We start from the raw sequence: 19,303 nt of genomic DNA on the forward strand, positions 1-19,303 counted from the left end.
GCTTTCCAAAGCCGTTAGGATAGGGCATCTTTTGGAAACAATCTATACTCAGTACTAAAATAACTAATAAAAAATAAATTTATTTCTATTACTTTTAATTCTGAATTTCAGGCTCCAGTGGAGAATAAAATTTGTCAGTGAACGTTACTTGCTGAAAACCTGTACTCTGGGAACAATCAAACTGTAGTGAGTAACTGCAAAATCAAAGGCATCTTTAAAAAGTTAAGGGGTTGCAGGAAGATGTTAATAAAAATCATTAGGAAATGTGATTTATTTCAATGTGCTCTTCTAGGTCGGAGTTTTGAGGTGTTCAGGCAATGCTCATATTAATAAATTTTAATGCCAGTCAATACTATAAATATAATAATAAATACTATATATTGTACATACAATAAATTCATATATGTAATTATACATATACAATACATAGATAATACATATACAATGTATAAATAATATAATAATAAATAAATACATATACAATTCGTATAATAAATACTACAAATACAGTAAATGCCAGCCTGTATGAAAGAGTCTGGAAATGTCAGAGAAATAATGCATCCTGCAGCCTCGGCTCTGGGAATTATGGAGAATCACTGATTGGCACCCTCTTCCTTGATAGATAAGAGTTTAGGACTTGGACTCTGAAACTCTTAAGGCCGGGGATTTAGGGAGAAAAAGGGATTTTAGGCAGAGGAAACTGCACTTAGTTTGTCTGCTGTGATTTTTCCTTTCTCAGGAAATCAAGAAGTGATATAGAAATAGGAGCTGTTGCATTTTTGTGGTGCTTCAGTGCCTTGAAAAATCTACTGTTAGGCTTCCACGTGTCTTCCCCCTGTCCCCCATCCCCATTTTGGGTTTTTTTTTCCCTCTCCCTGCTGAGCAGAGGCGGGCTCCTGGTGCCCGATTGTCTTCCTGCAGTCACGGGGGAGGCGCCTGTGAAAGCCTTTGGGACACGATGAGTCCCGCGGTGAGATGTCCCCCGCTTAACCTCAGAGAGCTTTGGACCTGGCACTCCTGCGCTATTCAGGGACAGCTTAAAAGCTCTCATAAACTTAAGCCTTGCAGTAAAATGCTTGTTTTCCAGTTACCCTTCACAGAGCACTAAAAAATAACCCAGGGAAGGCCTGTGCCCTTCTTGGTGTGACCTGAAACCCCATTAGTTACCAGTATTTCCACTTTTGGGGGGGCCAGCGGTATGTCAGCTGCTTAAGCTTGAAGGACTATGATTCTATTGCTTAGGGACAGGGTTTAGTGGTGGGATGGCAGTGTTAGGTCAACGGTTGGACTCGATGACCTTAAAGGTCTTTCCAACCCAAACAATTCTATGATTCTATGACAAGCGAGGACGGCCGGGTTGAGCACAGCCCTCCCTTGGCTCCATCTGGGCTCCCATGGGTGGGGGCGCTTCCCTTCCCCAGCTTTTCTGCATCCTCTCCCCAGCTTTCTGCTCCCCCCAGCATGCTGGTTTCCAGCTCTCCTGGAGAGGTGCCCGGTGTGCTTTGGCTTCATCTTCTCTGATTCTTTTCTTCAGCCATAGTGCTAAATTCTTGATTAATTATATTTCCTTTGCAGCAAATCCTATAAACACCATGGTACAAAAAAAATTAATTTATTACAGTGCTTTCGAGCTAATTGGCTGAGATATTAAGACAGTGGCAACTTTATAATTTAACAGCTAATTCAAATAACCTTTTCCAGAGAGAGACCTTAGGTGGCTGCTTTTCCTGGGTTGTAACAATAAATGAATCCTCGAGGCGATCGTTAGTACTTGTTAGTACTTAGGAAGGGGGAATGTGCTGTAGCCGCCCTGCAGCAGAGGTTGTTTTTTTTTTTTTTTTTTTGAATGAAAGTTAGCATCTTGGTAATTTCTAGAATAAAACCCCCTGCCCCACGTTGTTGAGTTTGCTTTACACGTGTGTTTGCAACCCGCTCTGTTGTGTCGAGATGCTTGCCTGACAGCTCTCTCCTGGTACGTTCGCTTACATACCTCCCTGGCTTCTGCGAGCGGGTTGTTTCCCGGCCATGTTCTCCCCTTTACTTTACAGCTGCGAGTTTCTCAGGAGGGCAGTCTGTGCCGTGTGCTGCTGCTCGGTCTGGTCCTTAGCGAGTCTGCTGGAGCGGGTGAGTGTCCCTGCCTCTTCCCTGTGATACCGAGGTTGATTTCCGTGTCCAGTAGCCACTCGCAGCACAGGGAACAGTCCCCAAATCCCGTTGAATTTGCTGCCTTTGGAGGTCTCAGTTAACAGGGTGGGCTCAGAAAAGTGGCTGGTGTTGTCCTTTTTTTGCCTTACAAATGGATCTGCCTGACTTCCATGAGCAGATCCGACTCTGTACCTTGGACCCAGATGTTCCCTGCTGGTGCGGATGCAGTCCTGTGCCCTGGACCTGCCTGGTCTCACCCCTTAGATTATTTCCCCGGTAGATGCAGTCTGGGTTAGCGTCGCCTTCTCCAGCACTGCAGGGTGAGCCTGGCATCCACAGAATGACCCAAGGCAGATGCTTTTAGGAAGGTCCCTGTAATTGTTTCATTTCCCATAACCTGCAGTGCCAAGGCTACACAGGGTACCTCCAAGGCGCGTGTCATGGGTGGTTTGAACCGAAACGAGTTGGGGAGAGATAATAGCCTGGCCAAAGGTGCTCATTGCTCTCCATCAACCAAGAAATCTTCCCAGTGAAGAGGGAATTGGCCTTTTCCTTCCCACTGGGTTTTTTTCCAGCACCGCCTGCAACTGTACCGTGGGGGCTTGGCTGGGACACTAAGGCTTCACGTGTGTCCTGGCTGCGCTTGCAGAAGGCTTGAGAGGTTGGGTGAAAGGCGTTGAAGTTGTTCCATGCTGAGCATTTCATCTATATTTAGGGAGGAAAAGGAAGCACTTAACTACCAGCTGCAGATCCACTAACAAGGGTTATATTGGAGAAAAATAGTCCGTCAGTTTATTTCCTTCCTGCCTTGCAAATCATGTGGAGAACGCAGGCTGTCCTTGCGATCCCGCATCCCAGATCCAGAATTTGGATCGCGTTCTCTGCCTATTCCCCCATCAGTTGCCCAGTACTTGTTACAGCGCAAGAGGAAAAACAAAGTTAGGTTGTGCTTCGTGTCAGAAGGTCAGCAAATAGGTGCAACCCCCCTGTGCCCGCAGCAGGCGCCGGGGATGGGGTTACCCCCCAGCTGAGGATGAGGTGTCTCAGTAGCCAGAGCACAGCCTTAGTGCAGGCCTAAGTACAAAATAGTGTTTTCTGAAGGGGTTTTTTTTTTTCTTTTCTTTCCATTGTCTCCTTCCAAATAAGAAGGTAGCTCTGCTGTGCTTGATCTGTTAGTTATTAAAAGAAGATCACAGTTGTGCTAAAGTAATCCGTTTCTCATCCATCGGAATTAAAACTGGATGCAGTCCTGGCTTTAATTGGCAGATGAGATGTTCTGTTCTGCAGTGGGCAGGGATTAGAAAAAAAATAAATCTGCAATAATGAATCTTTTCTTTAGAATAACTCACGCAGGATTAGATGTAATAAACAGAAGCAGTTGCAGAGGAGCAGTCCCAGGGCACAGGGCCGTGCAGCGCTGGTGAGGGTTGGCGGTGGTTTGTTGTCACCTTTTTATTCCGCTCCCTTGGAGAACGCAATAGCGAGTCCCCTTCCCAGGCGTCCTGGGTGCCAGTGTCGGAAGGGGTTTCATCTGCCATGACATGTCGGATTGCTCATGAGCACTCATTTAAGTCACTGACTGTGTAACTGCAAGGCTACTTCCTTGTTTCCATCTAAAATTGATGGAAACATCTGGTACTATCCATAGATGCTGTCTGCAAAGTTTCGGGCGGGTTTAAGGGGTCATGGGGCAGATTTTTGTTTAGCCCCATGGACGTGGGATGTAGCGAGGCTCTCGCCTCTGCATGCCTGGTGTCCTGTTGGACTCCAACCTTCTATTGCACCCATTTGTAACTCAATAACCAGCTTCATCTTAATTTCTTCCCCCTAATGCCTGAGGTTACAACTGGTAATTAAAAAGAAAAGGTTTTTTCGCTTTTTAACAAGCAATATGACCCTGTTAAGAGTAATTTATCTACAATATTCCTCCTCCTTTTCCTCAGTGACTCTAGTTCAGCCACTTCCACTGTCGAACAAAGGGAGCCTTAAATAATTGTGAGCCTTAATTAGGTGAGAAACTGTGTGTAATAATTCAATTAATTATTTGTTTGTCTTGGAGAGCTTCATACTGGCAGGTGGTGAGACTAGACATGGCAGTTGTATGTGATGGGTTTAATAATACCCCGTGTGAAAATGTAGAAGCTGTTTTGTTTACTGGGACGATGGGCTGTCTTCAAATTTAAATGATGGAGCTCAGGACTGGAGCCATCAAGATCATTTTTTCCAGCTGTCTGTTTGATGTTGTGCCCAGAGAAGTGGCTGATGGTGGAGACTGGTGGTAGGGAACCGGTAGCTGAAAGCTGCCACACTGCAAGTCTGGGGTGGTAGCTGATTCCCAAGCAACACCCCTGATGTGGCATCACCCTCTATTTAGACATCTCCTGTTTCAGGTACCAGTGGTCTTAAATGCTTCTAAGCCAAGCGACTGTGCGAAGCAGAGTGGAGTGGGAAGATGTGATTTTATTTTTCAGAAGGGGAATCATAAAGGTAAAGACTGGCAAGGCAGCTGTGGCAAGAGTGGAATGAACCTGTGTGTCCCAGCTTCACCCTTGGCTGTTGCGGTGTTTAAATTCCTGCAGCCTGCAAGAGCCCAGCTGCACTGTCTAGACAGTTTGTGAGACTTCAGTCTGTCCACGATAGAAAATCCAGATGTGTGCGGTAACCCAGCAAATGTGTGGATGTGGTTCACAGTGCGATTCTCTGCAAGCTTTGTGCTGTTTCTTTAGGGCCAATCCGCTGCAGCAGACCTGAGCTCTGAAAGTGTCCCCTGGGCTCTGTAAGGGCCCCCTGGGTTCTTTGGTTACAGTGAAACAGTAAGGGGAAATAAAAGGGATGATGATGGGTGTTAACTCTTGCCCTGCCACGTGGCCGGTTGTGGTCAGCATAAAAAGTAGCCGGGATGGATTTATTTTTGTGTTTGCATATTCACATATGCGTATTCATGTGTGAATTCATGTACACATATATGAACATTCACATATCTCTCTGCAGACTGATGAAGTTTGCAGTACTTTGAGGCTGCTGAGTTGTTCCAGCTGCTACCAGGGGTTCTAAGGCAAGGAGCATTTCTACTACAGATATTTTTTTTTTTCCTCAAACTATTCTTAATATAAGCCCTGTAGTCTGCTCATGTGGGATGAGTGGTCTTCAGTGACCCTGTGGGCTCCTTCGCCCAGAGACACAAGGGCAGGAGGCTGCACGGATGCTTGCAAACCCCTTTTTGAGCTACAGGACCATAGATATGTAAGCATGGAATTAAAAATAAATAAATCTGCTTAAGACCTGTGCACAAAGCTGTGCTTCATCTCTCCAGAACGATGCTTTTCCTTAGCAGCCAAAGGATATATTTAAGCTCAGCAAAGAAAGTATTTGAAGGAAAGCCACTGCAAAACAGACTGAGGATATCCTGGCTGCTTCTCCAAAGATAACTCAAAGATGAGTTTTCTTCTTGGGAATAAATGGAGTGAAGTGGTGGGGGTTGGGTTGTTTTTTTTTAAAATCCCTTGGTGTGTTTGAACACTCAGGCAGCACAGGGTCTGGAATATTTCAGGCTCTGAATGCATAACTTCCCATAAAAAAAAATGTGCACAAAATTATTTTGGTTTTGGTTTTGGGGGTTTTTTTTGGTTTGTTTTGTGTTGGTTTTTGGTTTTTTGTTTTTTTGTTTTTTTTTTCCTTAAAGCAACCCCATGCCTGCAACATCCAGTGCATCTTTGCAGCCCTGGGTCGCCAAAGCCATGGGCAGCAGCGTCGCTGCTGGCACTTGGGAGCTGGTTTGTGGGTGGCAGCTGGGAGAAGCTGTGGGGACAGGGCTGGATCCATCCTCTCCGTGGGGAGGGCAGACAGGGAGCAGGGTACCCGGCAGCACAGCCCCTGTGTGAGCTGTCAGTGTGCTGCTTGGCTGGGATTTTGTGCTCGGGCAGGGAGAAGACTTAATCATTTCTGAATGTCTAAGAGCCGAGCTTGCAGTTGGGTTTAACTCGTGTTTTGGGATGGGAAGCATTGGACCTGCTGGCCTTACAGAAGCTGAGCTGCTGACACTTGCTTTTGCAAAATGCTCCTTTAATGTCTCGTGCTTTCTGCAAACCAAAATAAGCATCGGCTGAAACATTTGGCAAAGTCAGGTTTTAAAATGCTGGAAATGATAAATAGAAAAGCCCTCAGAGGAGCAGCGGGCCCTCCTGCATGATGCGACACCAGTTTCTGTGCCTCCCTGCAATGGAAGCATGCACCCCTTTCCCTGCTTACCACTGATTTTATTTTTTTTTTTTTTTTTGCATCGTCTTAAAAACTACGCCTGAAACTGCTGCATTCAACCATTAAACCCTGTGCATCTGCCCGGGGAAGAATCCATTTGTTGGACTCTGTGCCCTCAAGTAATTGAAGAGCAGCTGTTGCAAGACCCAAAGCTCTGCTTTCTCTACCCAGTCTTCCCTCTGCTCTTCAGGGATGCTGCATTGCAACACAGCTCATCAGAGAAAGGTTCCCTGTGGGTCCTCTCCCTGTCGGGGATGGGCTCTGTCCTTCCAACCCAGGGTTTGCTCTGTGAGAACGAGGTCTGCAAGGAGCTGCAGCGGGCTTTGCTCCACTGCTCTGCTGTATTCTCTTACATAGCCCATAGCCCTTTCCTGAAAATACATTAATTTTAAATTTTTTTTAGTGAAAGACCCGAGTGAGTGGATGAAGAGGAGCCTCCTCGTTTCAGTGTGTTTTTTCTCTGAAGAAAGTATGAGATTATCCTTGTTAGGACAAACTAATGGATTTTTGGTTGACTTCCATTTTTCAGTGTTAGCGTTTCACGTGCCACCATCTCTGCTTCTCTCCTATATTTTATCCCTTCACAGAAACCCTGTATTTATTTCTGGAAATTATGCATGTCTGGAGGAAGGTAGTAAATTGTACTACTGTATTGTCCTCAATACACACACGCAGTTTTTTACCCCCAAAAAATTGTTTATGCAAATATGTTGATAAGAAAAGAAATCTGTCATGTGGCTCTTCCCCTTCATGACTGCTGATGGGTTGCTGTAGCAAGAAGCTTCTCTCTCTGCAGTTGGAGCGGCTGTAAACCTACTGCAAAAGATAATTTGGAGAGATTTCCCATTCATACCCACTCTTGTGAGTTATAAGAGAAAAAGGAGGTGTTGGCCATGCTCTGTGGATGCTCCCAGGTAACTTGGTTCTGCATTCCCGCCCTGGCTTCTGCTTCTCTTTGCAGTACATATGTTAGTGTTGTATAGGCTGGTTGAGGGATGGGCCGTGCCCGCGGACGCCACAGCCTCGGGCAGGCAGCTCCGTCCTTTTGCCCTGTGGCTCCCCTGGGCCAGCCGCGCCATTCCTGGCAGAGCTGTGTAACCCCTTGGCAAACGTCCCCAGTGGGGGCCCAGCGTCACACCACCTTTCTGGGCTCAAAGGCCATCACCGGTTTCTTCTCATTGCCTTTGCCTCTCCTTTTCCCCGCCTTGATGCCTGCTGGGGGCCATGCTCCTCGCCCGGGCCGTAGGATCTGCAGAAGTCGGGCAGGTTTTGCATCACTGTGCACCAGTGCCGTGGCCGTAGGGAGCGGTTGGTGGTGGGAGCTGGGGTCCCTGGGAGCACGGCCTCCAAGGGGAAGGCGTGTGCTGGCTTGGGGAGGGTGAGTTTGCATTTCCAGACAAACAGCCTGGCTTCAGAGCCAGCTGAAAGAGTTTTGTTACTTTTTTTATGATGCTAGCTTTAAAAAAAAAAAAAAGAAAACCAAACAAGGGAAGGGTTTCAGCCATTTGTCTTTTTTTGATTTATTTATCACCTTAAAAGACTTAACCAGGTAATGAAAAATTCAATAAAAAACCTGACTGCATTAGTCTGAAATACCACTGATGCTTAGCATTGGCTCGCCTGTTATATGGGTGCTGTGAAACTATTCTGAGTCTTAAATTGTCTGTTATCTGTGGAATAATCACAAAATGGTTAAAATAAAATCTGTAAATCTTGCGGGCAATTGAGGCTGTTCTCCCCCACCCCATTTTTGTCCATGTTTTTTATTCCTCAGCAGAAGTAATTGCTTCCCATGACACACTTAAAGGATTGCTCCCATTTCTTTGTGGTTTATAGCTGTGCTATTGCAGCACTAAAAATATTTAATATTATTTAATCTGCTTTTGTAGTGCAGGCAGCCTTCATTTGGTTGTTCTGGTGGGAATGGTATCGTCACCTCAGTCCGCAGCGTGCGGCTTCCAGCTCTGTTGTGTCGGGAGCTGCACATTCCAATGAAGTCAAATTAAATAGCTGGAAAATCTCACTTTGACCTGGCCGAAGTTCAGGGTGCAGAGCAATGCACGTGGCTTGTGCGAGCCTTCGGGCCAGCCGCTGCCTCGCTCGCTCCCCTGCGCGCCGCCTCCGGTGGCCACTGAAAGCTTTGCTGCCCAGCTCCAGGTGACCGGGACTTTTGGGGGCTGGTGCTGGGAGATCTTTGATCATGTTTCCTTCTGCCACTACCCTCATCAAAGGTCACTGGCACTGCGGAAGGAGAGCTGATGGGGGTGAGATGCAGCCACGGCATGATATGGGGGGAAAAACATGAGTTTGCTTCTAAAAAGAGAGAAACCATCTGATTGTGTCCCAGAAACTCCTGTCAGGCTCTCATCCCTATACAAGACAGCTTCTGCCCTCGGCTGGGCAGCGACAGTGTTATGCCAACACTGAAGCTGCTGGGGATGATGAAAGCACTGGTAGTGACGCCATGGGATGGTGGTTTTTTGCCCATCGTTGCCAGTTAAACCGGTTGTGAGTGCAGCTGCATCACTACTGACTGGCTTGAGACAGCGATGGTCTGAGCAGGGCTTTTTCTGGAAATAGCCCAGAAACAGTTCTCAGTATCTCCGGCGGGTGATAGTACGCTGGTTTTGTGTGGTTTCTAGCTTGAAGATACTGGAGAGGCAGAATCAGACCAGTGTTTGGGTTGGGGGGTGTGGCTGCAGTCCATACCCTCATTTCTACTGGTCAGGGTGGCACTGGTATCTCCTGTGGTTTCGGGGCTCTTGCTGAGCTGCTCTTGGCTACAGGGTTAATGGCTCGTTGCAAGCTCCCCCTTCCCTCCAGAGATGAGCTGGTTTTCAGGGAAATGGGCTTTACCCATCGCCTATTCAGCTGAGTTCAAGCCTTGGCAATGGTTTTGTTCTTTCTGTGCTAGGTTTCTCTTAGATGCCCTCAAGGCTCTCTAGGGACCTGCCTGACGTGGTAGGAGCGCTCCATACCCATTGTGGGAATAAGCTCAACAGCTTGTGTGCTGAACAACTCTCCCATGTGCTGTGTGTGTGAAAGGCTTTGCTGGATCCTGGGGGCTGGGAGGGGTGGGGTTTGCCCTTAATTTGTGTGAGAATTTGCTGAGCGTTGGTGAATCAAATCTGGGGGGACTGGGGAGTTTTCCACATGGTGTGGACTCGTCACATAGCACCTCCACGCTCACCGGGAGCGAAGTTCAGGTCTCCTGAGCCTGGATCCTCTTTGAGACCTGCTGCTTTCCAGGCGAGACGTCATTTCCTCTGCTCTTGCTTTACTTGCGGCCATGCACACTGGAAAGGCCATGTCACCGTGGTGAAACGTGGCCTCCCCCTTAGCGTATGAAGAACGAGCACTGGGTGAGTTTATTTACGGCGCGACTTGTTCCCCGCTGCTCTGGCTCTGCAGCCTCATGTCTCCGCTCCGTGCAGAAGATGACTCCTGCAAGAATTCTCTGTAATTACGCAGGCAGCAATAGATTAGCATTAGCAAGGTTTGATTGCAAAATTTTGCAGGTATCAGCAGTTTTTCCAACCAAAAAAGCTTTTAGCTCTTGGGCAGAAAGTCAAGTGCCATTTTCAATGTGTAGCCATCAGGGTTTTTTTTTTTAAAAAAAAAAAAAAAAATCCAAAACAAAACAGGGACTCAGTCTGTTTTCTTTTTTTTTTTTTTCCTTTTTTTTGTGGATGAAATGCATAATAAGCTCTTAGCCCAGATAAATCCTAGTTGAGGATTCAGTCAGGGCTGTTGCTAAATTAGCAAAGCAGGTCTGCTAGACAAATGCAGCTTCAGCTTGTCAAAATAAGTAATTTTTACAATTTTCACACGGAAAGAGGATTCATGTCATTAAACCTTTTTATCCTCCCCCATTCCCAAACACAGCTCTCTTGCCCCTTTCAAGTATCACCCAAATCCATCCCAAGTACCACAGCACACGGATCTGGTGTTGGTCCCATAGTATTTTGCCAAGCTGTGGCTGCCTGGGAGTCAGTGTCACAGGCTCCCAACAGGGGCTTTGGTTGCCCTTGGAAAGGTCCCTTCATCCAGGGGTACCTGGGCATTGCTCGCACATGCACATGTTTCTTCCAGGGCTCTTCCATTTCCCCAAACCAAGGTCTTTCAGGTACAGGTGACACCTGGGAAGTGCAGACTCTCCTGGGATGGCTTTGGGATGCACCATGGAAGCATCCCGTTCCTCCTGGCAAAGCGGGGCTGAAGTGCTGGTAGGGACTGGCAAAGCACCCAGCGGTCAAACCCTGGTGGAGATTATCTGCTGGTAGGCAGCACTAGATGACTGAAGTTGTAAGGAATACGGCCATCCTGTATCTGTGTGTGTTGTCAAACCCCTGGATGAAAGGTGGCTCAGAAACAGTAAGTCCTGGGTATTTGTCTGTCTGAACTTCTTTTTTTTTTTTCTGTTAAAGCAGTTACCTTACATTAGCTGCTGGATGGCTGTACCCTGGACCTTAATGTTGCTACAAAATTAAAAAAAGACCACAGCCGGGTAACCAATTTAACGTGCATCCAGCTTGTCTTAGCATAGATGTGGTACTTGGTACTCCTCGTTGCTCCCTGGCTTGGTAACATGTTTCCTTTCCTTCCAGTTCCGGATTGATGGCGAGTGGTGCACCTGGATCAACTACGACCGCTTCCAGGAGCTGGTGCAAGAGCAGGAGAGGAGCGGCGGGGGGCAGACGTTCACAGCAGCTGATTATACAGCCAGAACGCCTCGCTGGGCCCTGTTTGGGTCCAGAGAAAGGGGATTCGATCCCATGGACATAAGATACCAGCGGAAGAACAAAGTGAGAGATATCTCTGGGTGCTGAGGTTAGGCTGGGGCTCACCGAACGCTGAGCTGGCTGCCTGCTGAGGTTTGGTCCCCACTTCTAGGCTGACACTGATTTTGAATCTATTCACCTAGATTTTCCTGACGTTTGGTATTGACAAGGAGGGTAAAAGCCTTTATTTAACCCTTCCCTCCTGGTTTTAGGGCTTCTTGGATGAAAATATTTTTAATGCTCTCTTATCTCAAGATAAGTCACAAATGGTGCATGCCAGCAATGCATCCTAAGTGGTAGCGTGATGAGGGGGAGGCAGTGGCTGTGGTCTCTGCAGTGGAGAGTGTTTAGAGTTGGGTCTGGAGGGGGAGCGTTTGTTTGACTTTTGTGCCCTGCTGTGAGGAGAGCCCAGCACGTGCTGGTATCCAACTTGGCAGCAAAACATTCCGCATCCATAAGGATAAATGCCAAGGGGATTTCAACGCCACAGGCTGGTTGGATCTGTGCAGGTGGAACTGCAGAAGGATCTGGAGCTAAAGCCTGAGCCCTGCTGGAAGTATCATCGTACAGACAGTAAGAAAGATTTATGTATTTGAAACACTTGTGCCAGTTCCTATAAAGACCTCAGCCCCAAGAAGCTGAAGCTTGGGAATGGTCTAAGTAACAGCACTGCTCTTAGTATCATCTGCAACTTCTGATATCTCTCCAAAGATTATCCAACTTCATGGGTTTGGCAATGAATATTTTTCAGAGTAGTTTTATCGCGCTCCTCCAGCAGCCCTAAACAACACACAGAATTCTTCAGAGCCCCACCAGGCTCCCGCCGTGTGCGTCCCCTGTCCTGCTGCAGGTGAGGACGTGCTGTGGGGAGCCACCAGGCCTGGCTGTCAGCAGCTTCTCCCTCACTCCACATGGGCAAGTCAACAGTGTCGCTGCTGCTTTGGCTGGAGGTGGTAATGTGATGCACATGAAAACTGAATGCGGTTGAGATCTCTCGTGTCAACCAGCTCTTAGTTTGGAGAGGTGATGCCTAGGCAGGAGGTCCAGTGGCATGTCCTCGAGTGTTGCTCTTGGAGGCCCAGGGCCGTGCCTGGCACTCCGGAGGTACCGCAGCCTCGCTGGAAAATTGCATTTGAATGAGAGGGAGCTGGATTGTCTTCTGTTGGGAAAATCCCCGCTGCCACAGGCTGACAACCTTTCCCTTTCTGTTTATGCAAGATCTGCATGGGCTGTAGCACCAGTGAGTGGCAAAGGTTCAGTGGCAAACACACGTTTAGACCCAGGGGTGTAAGCTGCTGGTGGGAATGCAAACACGGTCGTGCTCGAGTGTCATTGCTTTCCCACTGGATCTCCAGGAGCAGAGATCAGAGGCATTCACACACTCTCACCTTAATGGTGAGCTCCATAAGCCTGCAATGCCCGGCACCCGCCGCACTGAGGATAGGACTGTTCCTGAGGTTGTGATTATTTTTTTAAAAAGAACCTTATTTCTTCAACTCTAAAAAGTGTTTCTGAAGAAGAAAGAAAATAAAGTAATTTTCCCCAGAGCACCTGTGTTGTCATTGCTGTATGAGACTTTGTAGGATGGGGTGCTGAAGGGATTTTACGGAGATCAAAAGCACAAACATTGCAGAATATCCTCTTTTTTTCTTGGTAGCACCTGGAGTGGAAGGGAGAGCATCTGTGTATCCATGGATGATGGATAAGGCCTGGCCAATGGAGGCTGCTGTAACAGGTTGGTCACCTGGCTCCGCTCCCCAGCGCATGGCATGGAGGTTGGAGGTGGTGAGAAGTCACCAAGCTTCCTCAGGCCAATGCCAGGTAGGACGCAGGTGGCACCAGCAAGCCCTGGGGAGGGACAGGACATTTCCAAGCCATCTGTCCTTCCGATGACAGAAACCTGACACGATAACGCTGCCACACTGCATGCATTGCATCACCGAAGGCCAACCCTGTGCCCCAAGGTATCCACGTGCGTGACTGCATCTGGCTGGAGGCTGAGCTTGGGGTGCCGAGTGTCCCAGCCATGCTGGTGAGACCCTGTGCCCAGGCCACCACATATCATGGCCAGTCTTGAAAGCTGCCATTGGGGTGAGCCAGGCCATGATCACGGTGAGATTCGGTCATCTGGGCTGGTGGTGCTGCTTCCCAGCTAAGACGTGTCTTCCTGTTTCATCCTTTACAGCCCCATTCGTGGGAGCAGGTAGGTATGAAGCTGAGCTGGGAGGGCACCTGCTTATTGCTGCCTTCCACCAGAAAATGGGGTTTTTTTGTGTGCTTGGTGATATATTTTGCTGCTCGGTGAATGGTGGAGAAAAGACAGGGATTTATTAAGGCTGTAAAGCTCTGGGTGAGGGTCTTTGTGTATTTGGGTCAGTGGGGGGCACCTGCCTTCAAGCAAGGTCTCCAAAATGACACTTTGTTTCCTTTCCTGACCATATTTTCACAAAAAACTTCCTAAATCCTTGTGGCAGGTTAGTCACAGGGATTTGAACTCCTTAACAAATGGGGTAGCAAAAGGATGCTCTCCTTTCCCCTCAGGGAGAAGGATTTGCCCTGTTCCCACCACAGCCTCACCAGGGGCAGCCCCATCCTCTGCTCAGTCACTCCTCTCTTCTCTTGGTCACATTTGACGCCATTTAATTGGGCTTTGGGGTGAAGGTTAGCAGCACTGGAAAGCCCAGATGCTCTGTGCTGAAAGATGTGAAGCTGTTAACAGGAAAAAACACATTTACTAGTGAGACCTGTACTCTGACTCCTCTTCTGATGGGGGGGATGCTGTGTGGAGAAGCTGACTTCTCTGAAATTCCCAGTGTTGGACAACACTTGAGTTAAAAACTGTTGTGTTCTGGGCTTATTTTTGCAGAACTAACGCGGTTTGAGTAAAAACATCAGGGGTGAGATGCAGCTACCTGAACACAGATGTTTAGTAAGTGCAGAGAACTCTCCAGCCACCGGCTCGGCTCCGCAAGGCTCTCGGAAGACCTGGCTCACATCTGCGAGCCCGGACAACTCCCACGCTGCCAGAGGTGTGTTTGGTTAGTGGTCTTCTGTTTTCTGATCAGCTGTGGGATTGCTGTGCCCCTGCAGGACCTTCCTGTCGCCAAGTCCTAGGAAAGGGAAGTTGTTTGTGCCACAAGAAGTGAAGGTCCATGAGTGTTTCACTGTCTCCTCATTACCAACCTCCTGTGGGTCTGGTTAACCGAGGTCCTTCGCAGCTTAGGCAAGATGTGAGCTTTCTGGGGGGCTGTTGTTAATCCTGGAGCATCAGTTGCCTGTGGGCGCAGCTGGAGTTTTGGGCCGGCGTGTTTGGTGTCCACCACAACCCACCGCATTCCCCTTCATGGATTCCAGCTCTTCTGCACCTATTCCTGCCTCCTGGGCCAGACACCTCCATCCTGCTCCCACCTCTCTGACAGATGAAGCAGCCCCAATCCCCTGCTCCTTTGCAGCTGAGCTGGTGCTGCCCCAGGAGAGGTGGCCTCTGTGCCAGAGGAGCCCTGGGGCTGCTGCCCTCAAGGGCTGCCACGGTGATGAGCACTTCATGTAAAACACTCCGTAAAACCCTGACAGTGCCCTCCCTTGGAAATCCTAGGGGAGCCCTAAAGAAAACTCTGTGTGTTTTCTCTCAGCTGTGGCATTTGCAGTTTCTTCTCCCAGGCCCCCTTGGGGCACGCAAATTGCTGCTGTCCCCGTCACGCAGGGCTTCACCGGCCATTTGGCTCAGTTGAAATGACTTGCTGGTGCTGTAAGAGGCCTCTTCCCAGTCCTCCCTGTGTCCTCATGTTCACTCCATCCTTCTGATCCTCCCTTTGTCCTTGCGTTCCCTCCATCCTTCTCCTGGTCCTCCTTGTGTCCCCATGTTCCCTCCATCCTTCTCCTGGTCCTCCCTGCGTCCTCGCGTTCCCTCCATCCTCCTGGTCCTCCCCCCGCTGTGCTCCAGGGCATTTCTGTCCTGACTGTGCTGGTGCCCAGTTTGCAGCTCTGGAGATGGGGCTGATGGGGCCACCACCACTGGGGCTTGGAGGAGAGGGCAGTGGAGAAGGACAAGGTGGGTGACCTGCACTGAGGCCAACGCTGTGGCATCCCCACAGGCACTGGCAGCTGAGATGTTGTAGAAAAATCATGATTTCCCCTGCTCATCAGCTAGGGGGAAAGCACAGCCCCCAAATACCCACCCGCTTATCCCCCCTGGGGTCCATCGCACATCTGGAAGCTGCTCTCAGAGCAATTTGGGCAAGATTCGCTCCCGCAATTACACTTGAATTGCCTTGTGCTTAAAGCAAATCTTTCAATGCACGTATCCCAAAGCAATCCTCTTACCCGTGTAGCTTTCAGCTGTACAACCTAACACAAATCGCTGGCTCTAGCTATTTCGGGGCCACGCTAAATTGGAGACCCAGCCAGCCTGTGTCGGTTCTGCTGTAGCTGCAGCGGGGATCGTGCTCGAGCTCTGCTGGGGCTGGGGAGCTTCGCTTCTCCTGGGAGGGTTGGGGTTTTTTTACCTGGCCTCCAACAACAGCATTTCATGCCTCACCTGAAATTGCTGCTTTTAGATTTAAAATAGATTGGCACTCACCAGGGCGCTCGGGTGGGCTGGAGGTTGTGGGTTTTTCACAGAGAAGCTTTAATGGTATGGGATGTGCTCTGAAAAAAAGTGATCTTTAGTTCAGTGAGGTCTTTTCTGTTCTGCCCGAGACCCCAGTCCAGGAAAACCTCTCCAAAGTCCCAGGATCAGCCCATGCTCTTGTGATGGTGATGGTCTGTCCTTCTAAATATACTTGACTCACTAACTGGGTAATGCCAACCCCTTTTCCAAAGGTTTCAATCTGGACCAGAGCCTATGGTGCTGCTGGGGGGCAGGGGCTCTCCATCTGCCTCACTGCCCTCAGGGCTGCCCAGGATCCCCCCAAGAAACTGCCCTCCCTCTGGTTTGGGGGGGTTTGCCCAAAGCCAGGGCCCGATGGGCTTCCTGGGAACCATTTCCAGCGAAGAGGGACCTGTTGCTTCGCCAGCCAACCTGAAGGCTCGGGAGCTTCCATCCTAAAAGCAAAATGGGCAAAAATTATTTTAACCACTTAAAGCAGAGAGCATTTGAGGAGCCCTGTGCCCTGGCTGCTCTGCCTGGTCCAGCTCATCCTTCCACGGCAGAGGCTGGCAGCGCTCCTCGCCACCCTGCGGGCTCTGTCCGGCCCCGCTGCCGCCGTGCCCTGACTCACAGGGTGAGTCATTCAGGGCATGGGTTGCGTTTCGTTTCTGAACGAGGATAAATATTTGTTTCCAAAAATCTCCAGCAGGAAAACACCCTCCAAATAGACAATTGTCATCCGTCAGCTTCATCTGCATCTGGCTCTGCTCCTAAATCATTTATGCGCCCCCCGGCGGGCCCTGTCCGCCCCCGCTGCCGCCGTGCCCTGACTCACAGGGTGAGTCATTCAGGGCATGGGTTGCGTTTCGTTTCTGAACGAGGATAAATATTTGTTTCCAAAAATCTCCAGCAGGAAAACACCCTCCAAATAGACAATTGTCATCCGTCAGCTTCATCTGCATCTGGCTCTGCTCCTAAATCATTTATGATGTTGGAGCTGCTATTGTGCCTCGAGGGGAAAAGAAGAAGATATCGGAATTAATTGAAGGCAGGGCATCTTTTTCATTTTGTCAACTGCAAACTGAGCCAGGAGTTGGCAAAGGCTGTGGGCCCCGCGGGAGGGGACCTGACCCGGCAGCGAGAACATGTGCTGCTCTAGCAGTTCGCTGCAGCGAAGGGGAGGCAATTAATCCTGGGGAAATATTTCAAAAGAAGCCCTTGCTTTTCTGGAGCTGAGCTTTCCTGGAGGTGGGAGCTCACCCGTTCCCCTCCTCCTCCTCCTCGGCTCCGTCTCTGCCTCCTCCTCTCCCCAGCCGAGCCAGACCAACCAGCCAGTTCTGGCTGCAGCGGGGATGGAGGTGGCAGGAACTCCTGGGTCCCACCTCCAGCAGTGATGGGACTTTCAGGAGGAGGCAAGGAACCCATGCCAGGCGTCACCTGGCTCCTTCAGCCAGACCAAATCTTTGCTCCCAAAATCCGGGAAGCAGCGGCACAATTGAAGCCCATGGGAGCACGAAGCGGAGGTGATTTCGTGGCTGTCGCCATCCACCACAGTGTCCCTGGTGCCCACGTCCCCCTGCCAGTGTGGGGCACAAGCCCATGTGGCCATGTCCTCCAGCTTCCCAGAGCAGGGCCAGCGTGCTCGGGTGCTTAGGCAAATCCCGGCCTCTCACTTCATCCCTGTTATTATCTGGAAAGGCTGAGGAAGAAAAGGTCTTTCTGCTGTTTGCACAGCCGTGGTGTCACAAGCAATCCTCAAAAAGGTGATGCCAAGATGATCTCCCACCCCAGGAGACACTGGGAAATGTTTGCAGAAAGATGGCAGAGGTGGGATAACCACCTCCAAGAGCAAATCACTGGTTTTAATGAATTATCAGCATCTTCTGCCAAGTGGGGAAGCCCCAGGTGGAGAGAGGCCACGGGAGTGCGATGGCAGGGGGTGCCGGGGCAGGGAAGGGCTCCCAAAGTCCTGCAGCCGCTGGCGCCGCGGGCGGCCAGGGACATGGCAGAGCCCCGGGGATGCAAAGAGGTGGATGCCAGAACGGTTATATTTAGTCTGCTGATTTAAAGCATCTCCCCAGAAGCTGTTGTTCATGTCAGACTGGAAATAATTTACTGTCACAGTAGGCTTTCTATTAGTTTTACTATTTCTTCTTTTTTTAACAAAAGCCTGCCCTGTGTTCTCGGCACTATCCCCCCGCTCTCATACTCCAACTGGGACTTTCCCCGGCTCCCGGCTGACCCTCTGCCCCCTCCCCAAGGGACCACTGTAGCCAGAGCTCCCAGTGCTGCCCTTCACAGCCAAGGGGGACCTGGCGTGTGCACCCCAGGTGGGATATTGCCCTGTCTGACCTGGCCTTTTCCTTTTATACCTCTAAAAACCATGATGTGGCAGCTGGGAAATGCCGCTCGATACCGGTTCCCTGGAGGATGTTTGCCTGGCTGCAGCGCCCAACCCTGGGGACACCCCATCCCCAGGAACACCCCAGCCCCAGGGACACCCCATCCCAGGGACAGCATTCCGGCACAGGGCCCTCCACTGGGAAATTTTGGGGGGGGTGAAGCACAGAAGATGCCAAAAATTTGCAGTACAAGAGGGTTTGTTAGGGCAGGAACAGCTCCAGCAGCTGATCCCTCTGGCCTGATCGCCCTGGCCTCGGGGTCCAAGCTTCCCCATGAACAGTAAAATGCTCAGTTCTGGTTTTCCATGAAATTTAGATTCAATCTCTTGGGAGAATTAATTAGATTTTTTTTTTCTCCTTTATTTTCTCCCACACTTTACCTTCACATATTTTAAGGAACAAAGTCACTAAAGGTTTGGGTTTTTTTTTAAATACATTGCTCTTTTGAATGGGGAAAGAAACTTCTCAAGGGCTTCACAACCTAAAAATCCCAGAGTCCCAGAATGGCAGGGGTTGGAAGGGACCTCCAGAGAGCATCCAGTCCAAACCCCTGCTAAACATGCACGTTTGCACTAGAAGATGAGCTGGGGAGGGTCTTTCCCCATGGGCAGTTTCTGCTTCAGCGATTTGGTATTTTCACCTCCTTCCCCACCTCATTTCAGGGTGGGCTCAAGCCCGTCAGGAGCTGCCAGGGTGGGTGGGTGCTCGCTGCCCCCCAGGGGCCCCAGCTGCCCCATTGCATGGTGACTGGTGGCATCTTTGGAATTAAACTTTCTAAACTGAAAAAAACCCTTTTCAGGGTAGATGGAAATCGATGAGAAAGCATTCCAGCCAAAAAAAAAAAAAAAAAGCAACTGGAAAAAGTTCAGAACAGCAGCAATGGCTTGGAAAAAAATTGTGGTTAAATGCAGGTGGGAGGAATCTCCCCAAATGTGCTGGTTTTTTGCTCGGGTGGAGCCCAGCTTGCCTAAGCGTGAGCCGGTTCAGCTCCCTAAACCAGCCAAGGACAAGTCCCTCGTTTGCAGGGTGGGTCGGACACCCTCGGCCATCCCAGCCAGGTGCCTGTGGGGACAAGGGACATCTCCATTCGCCTCCTCCAAACCCCTGCACCTGCGCTGGGGCCGGCTCCG

The 19,303-nt window shown here is 49.6% G+C and overlaps 1 protein-coding gene across 2 annotated transcripts in view; it reads left to right on the top strand.

The window, feature by feature from the left end:
- Positions 1 to 12,634, top strand: part of LOC104131883 (S-adenosyl-L-methionine-dependent tRNA 4-demethylwyosine synthase TYW1) — a 119,442-nt gene extending 106,808 nt beyond the window's left edge. The window contains exons 15-17 of one of the 2 annotated variants that reach the window (XR_004842790.1): positions 4,089 to 4,155; positions 4,373 to 10,776; positions 11,010 to 11,092. Coding sequence is in view for 1 of the 2 variants with exons in the window: in XM_009645099.2 (XP_009643394.1) it covers positions 11,010 to 11,231 (222 nt within the window). In the remaining variant the exon portion in view is untranslated. Of the gene's footprint in view, positions 1 to 4,088; positions 4,156 to 4,372; positions 10,777 to 11,009 lie in introns of both variants that reach the window. The other variant, XM_009645099.2, reaches the window with a different exon arrangement.
- The last annotated feature ends 6,669 nt before the right edge of the window (positions 12,635 to 19,303 follow it).

The sequence above is a fragment of the Egretta garzetta genome, unplaced genomic scaffold (assembly GCF_000687185.1).
Source record: "Egretta garzetta isolate BGI_Z169 unplaced genomic scaffold, ASM68718v1 scaffold108, whole genome shotgun sequence".
NCBI lineage: Eukaryota > Metazoa > Chordata > Aves > Pelecaniformes > Ardeidae > Egretta > Egretta garzetta.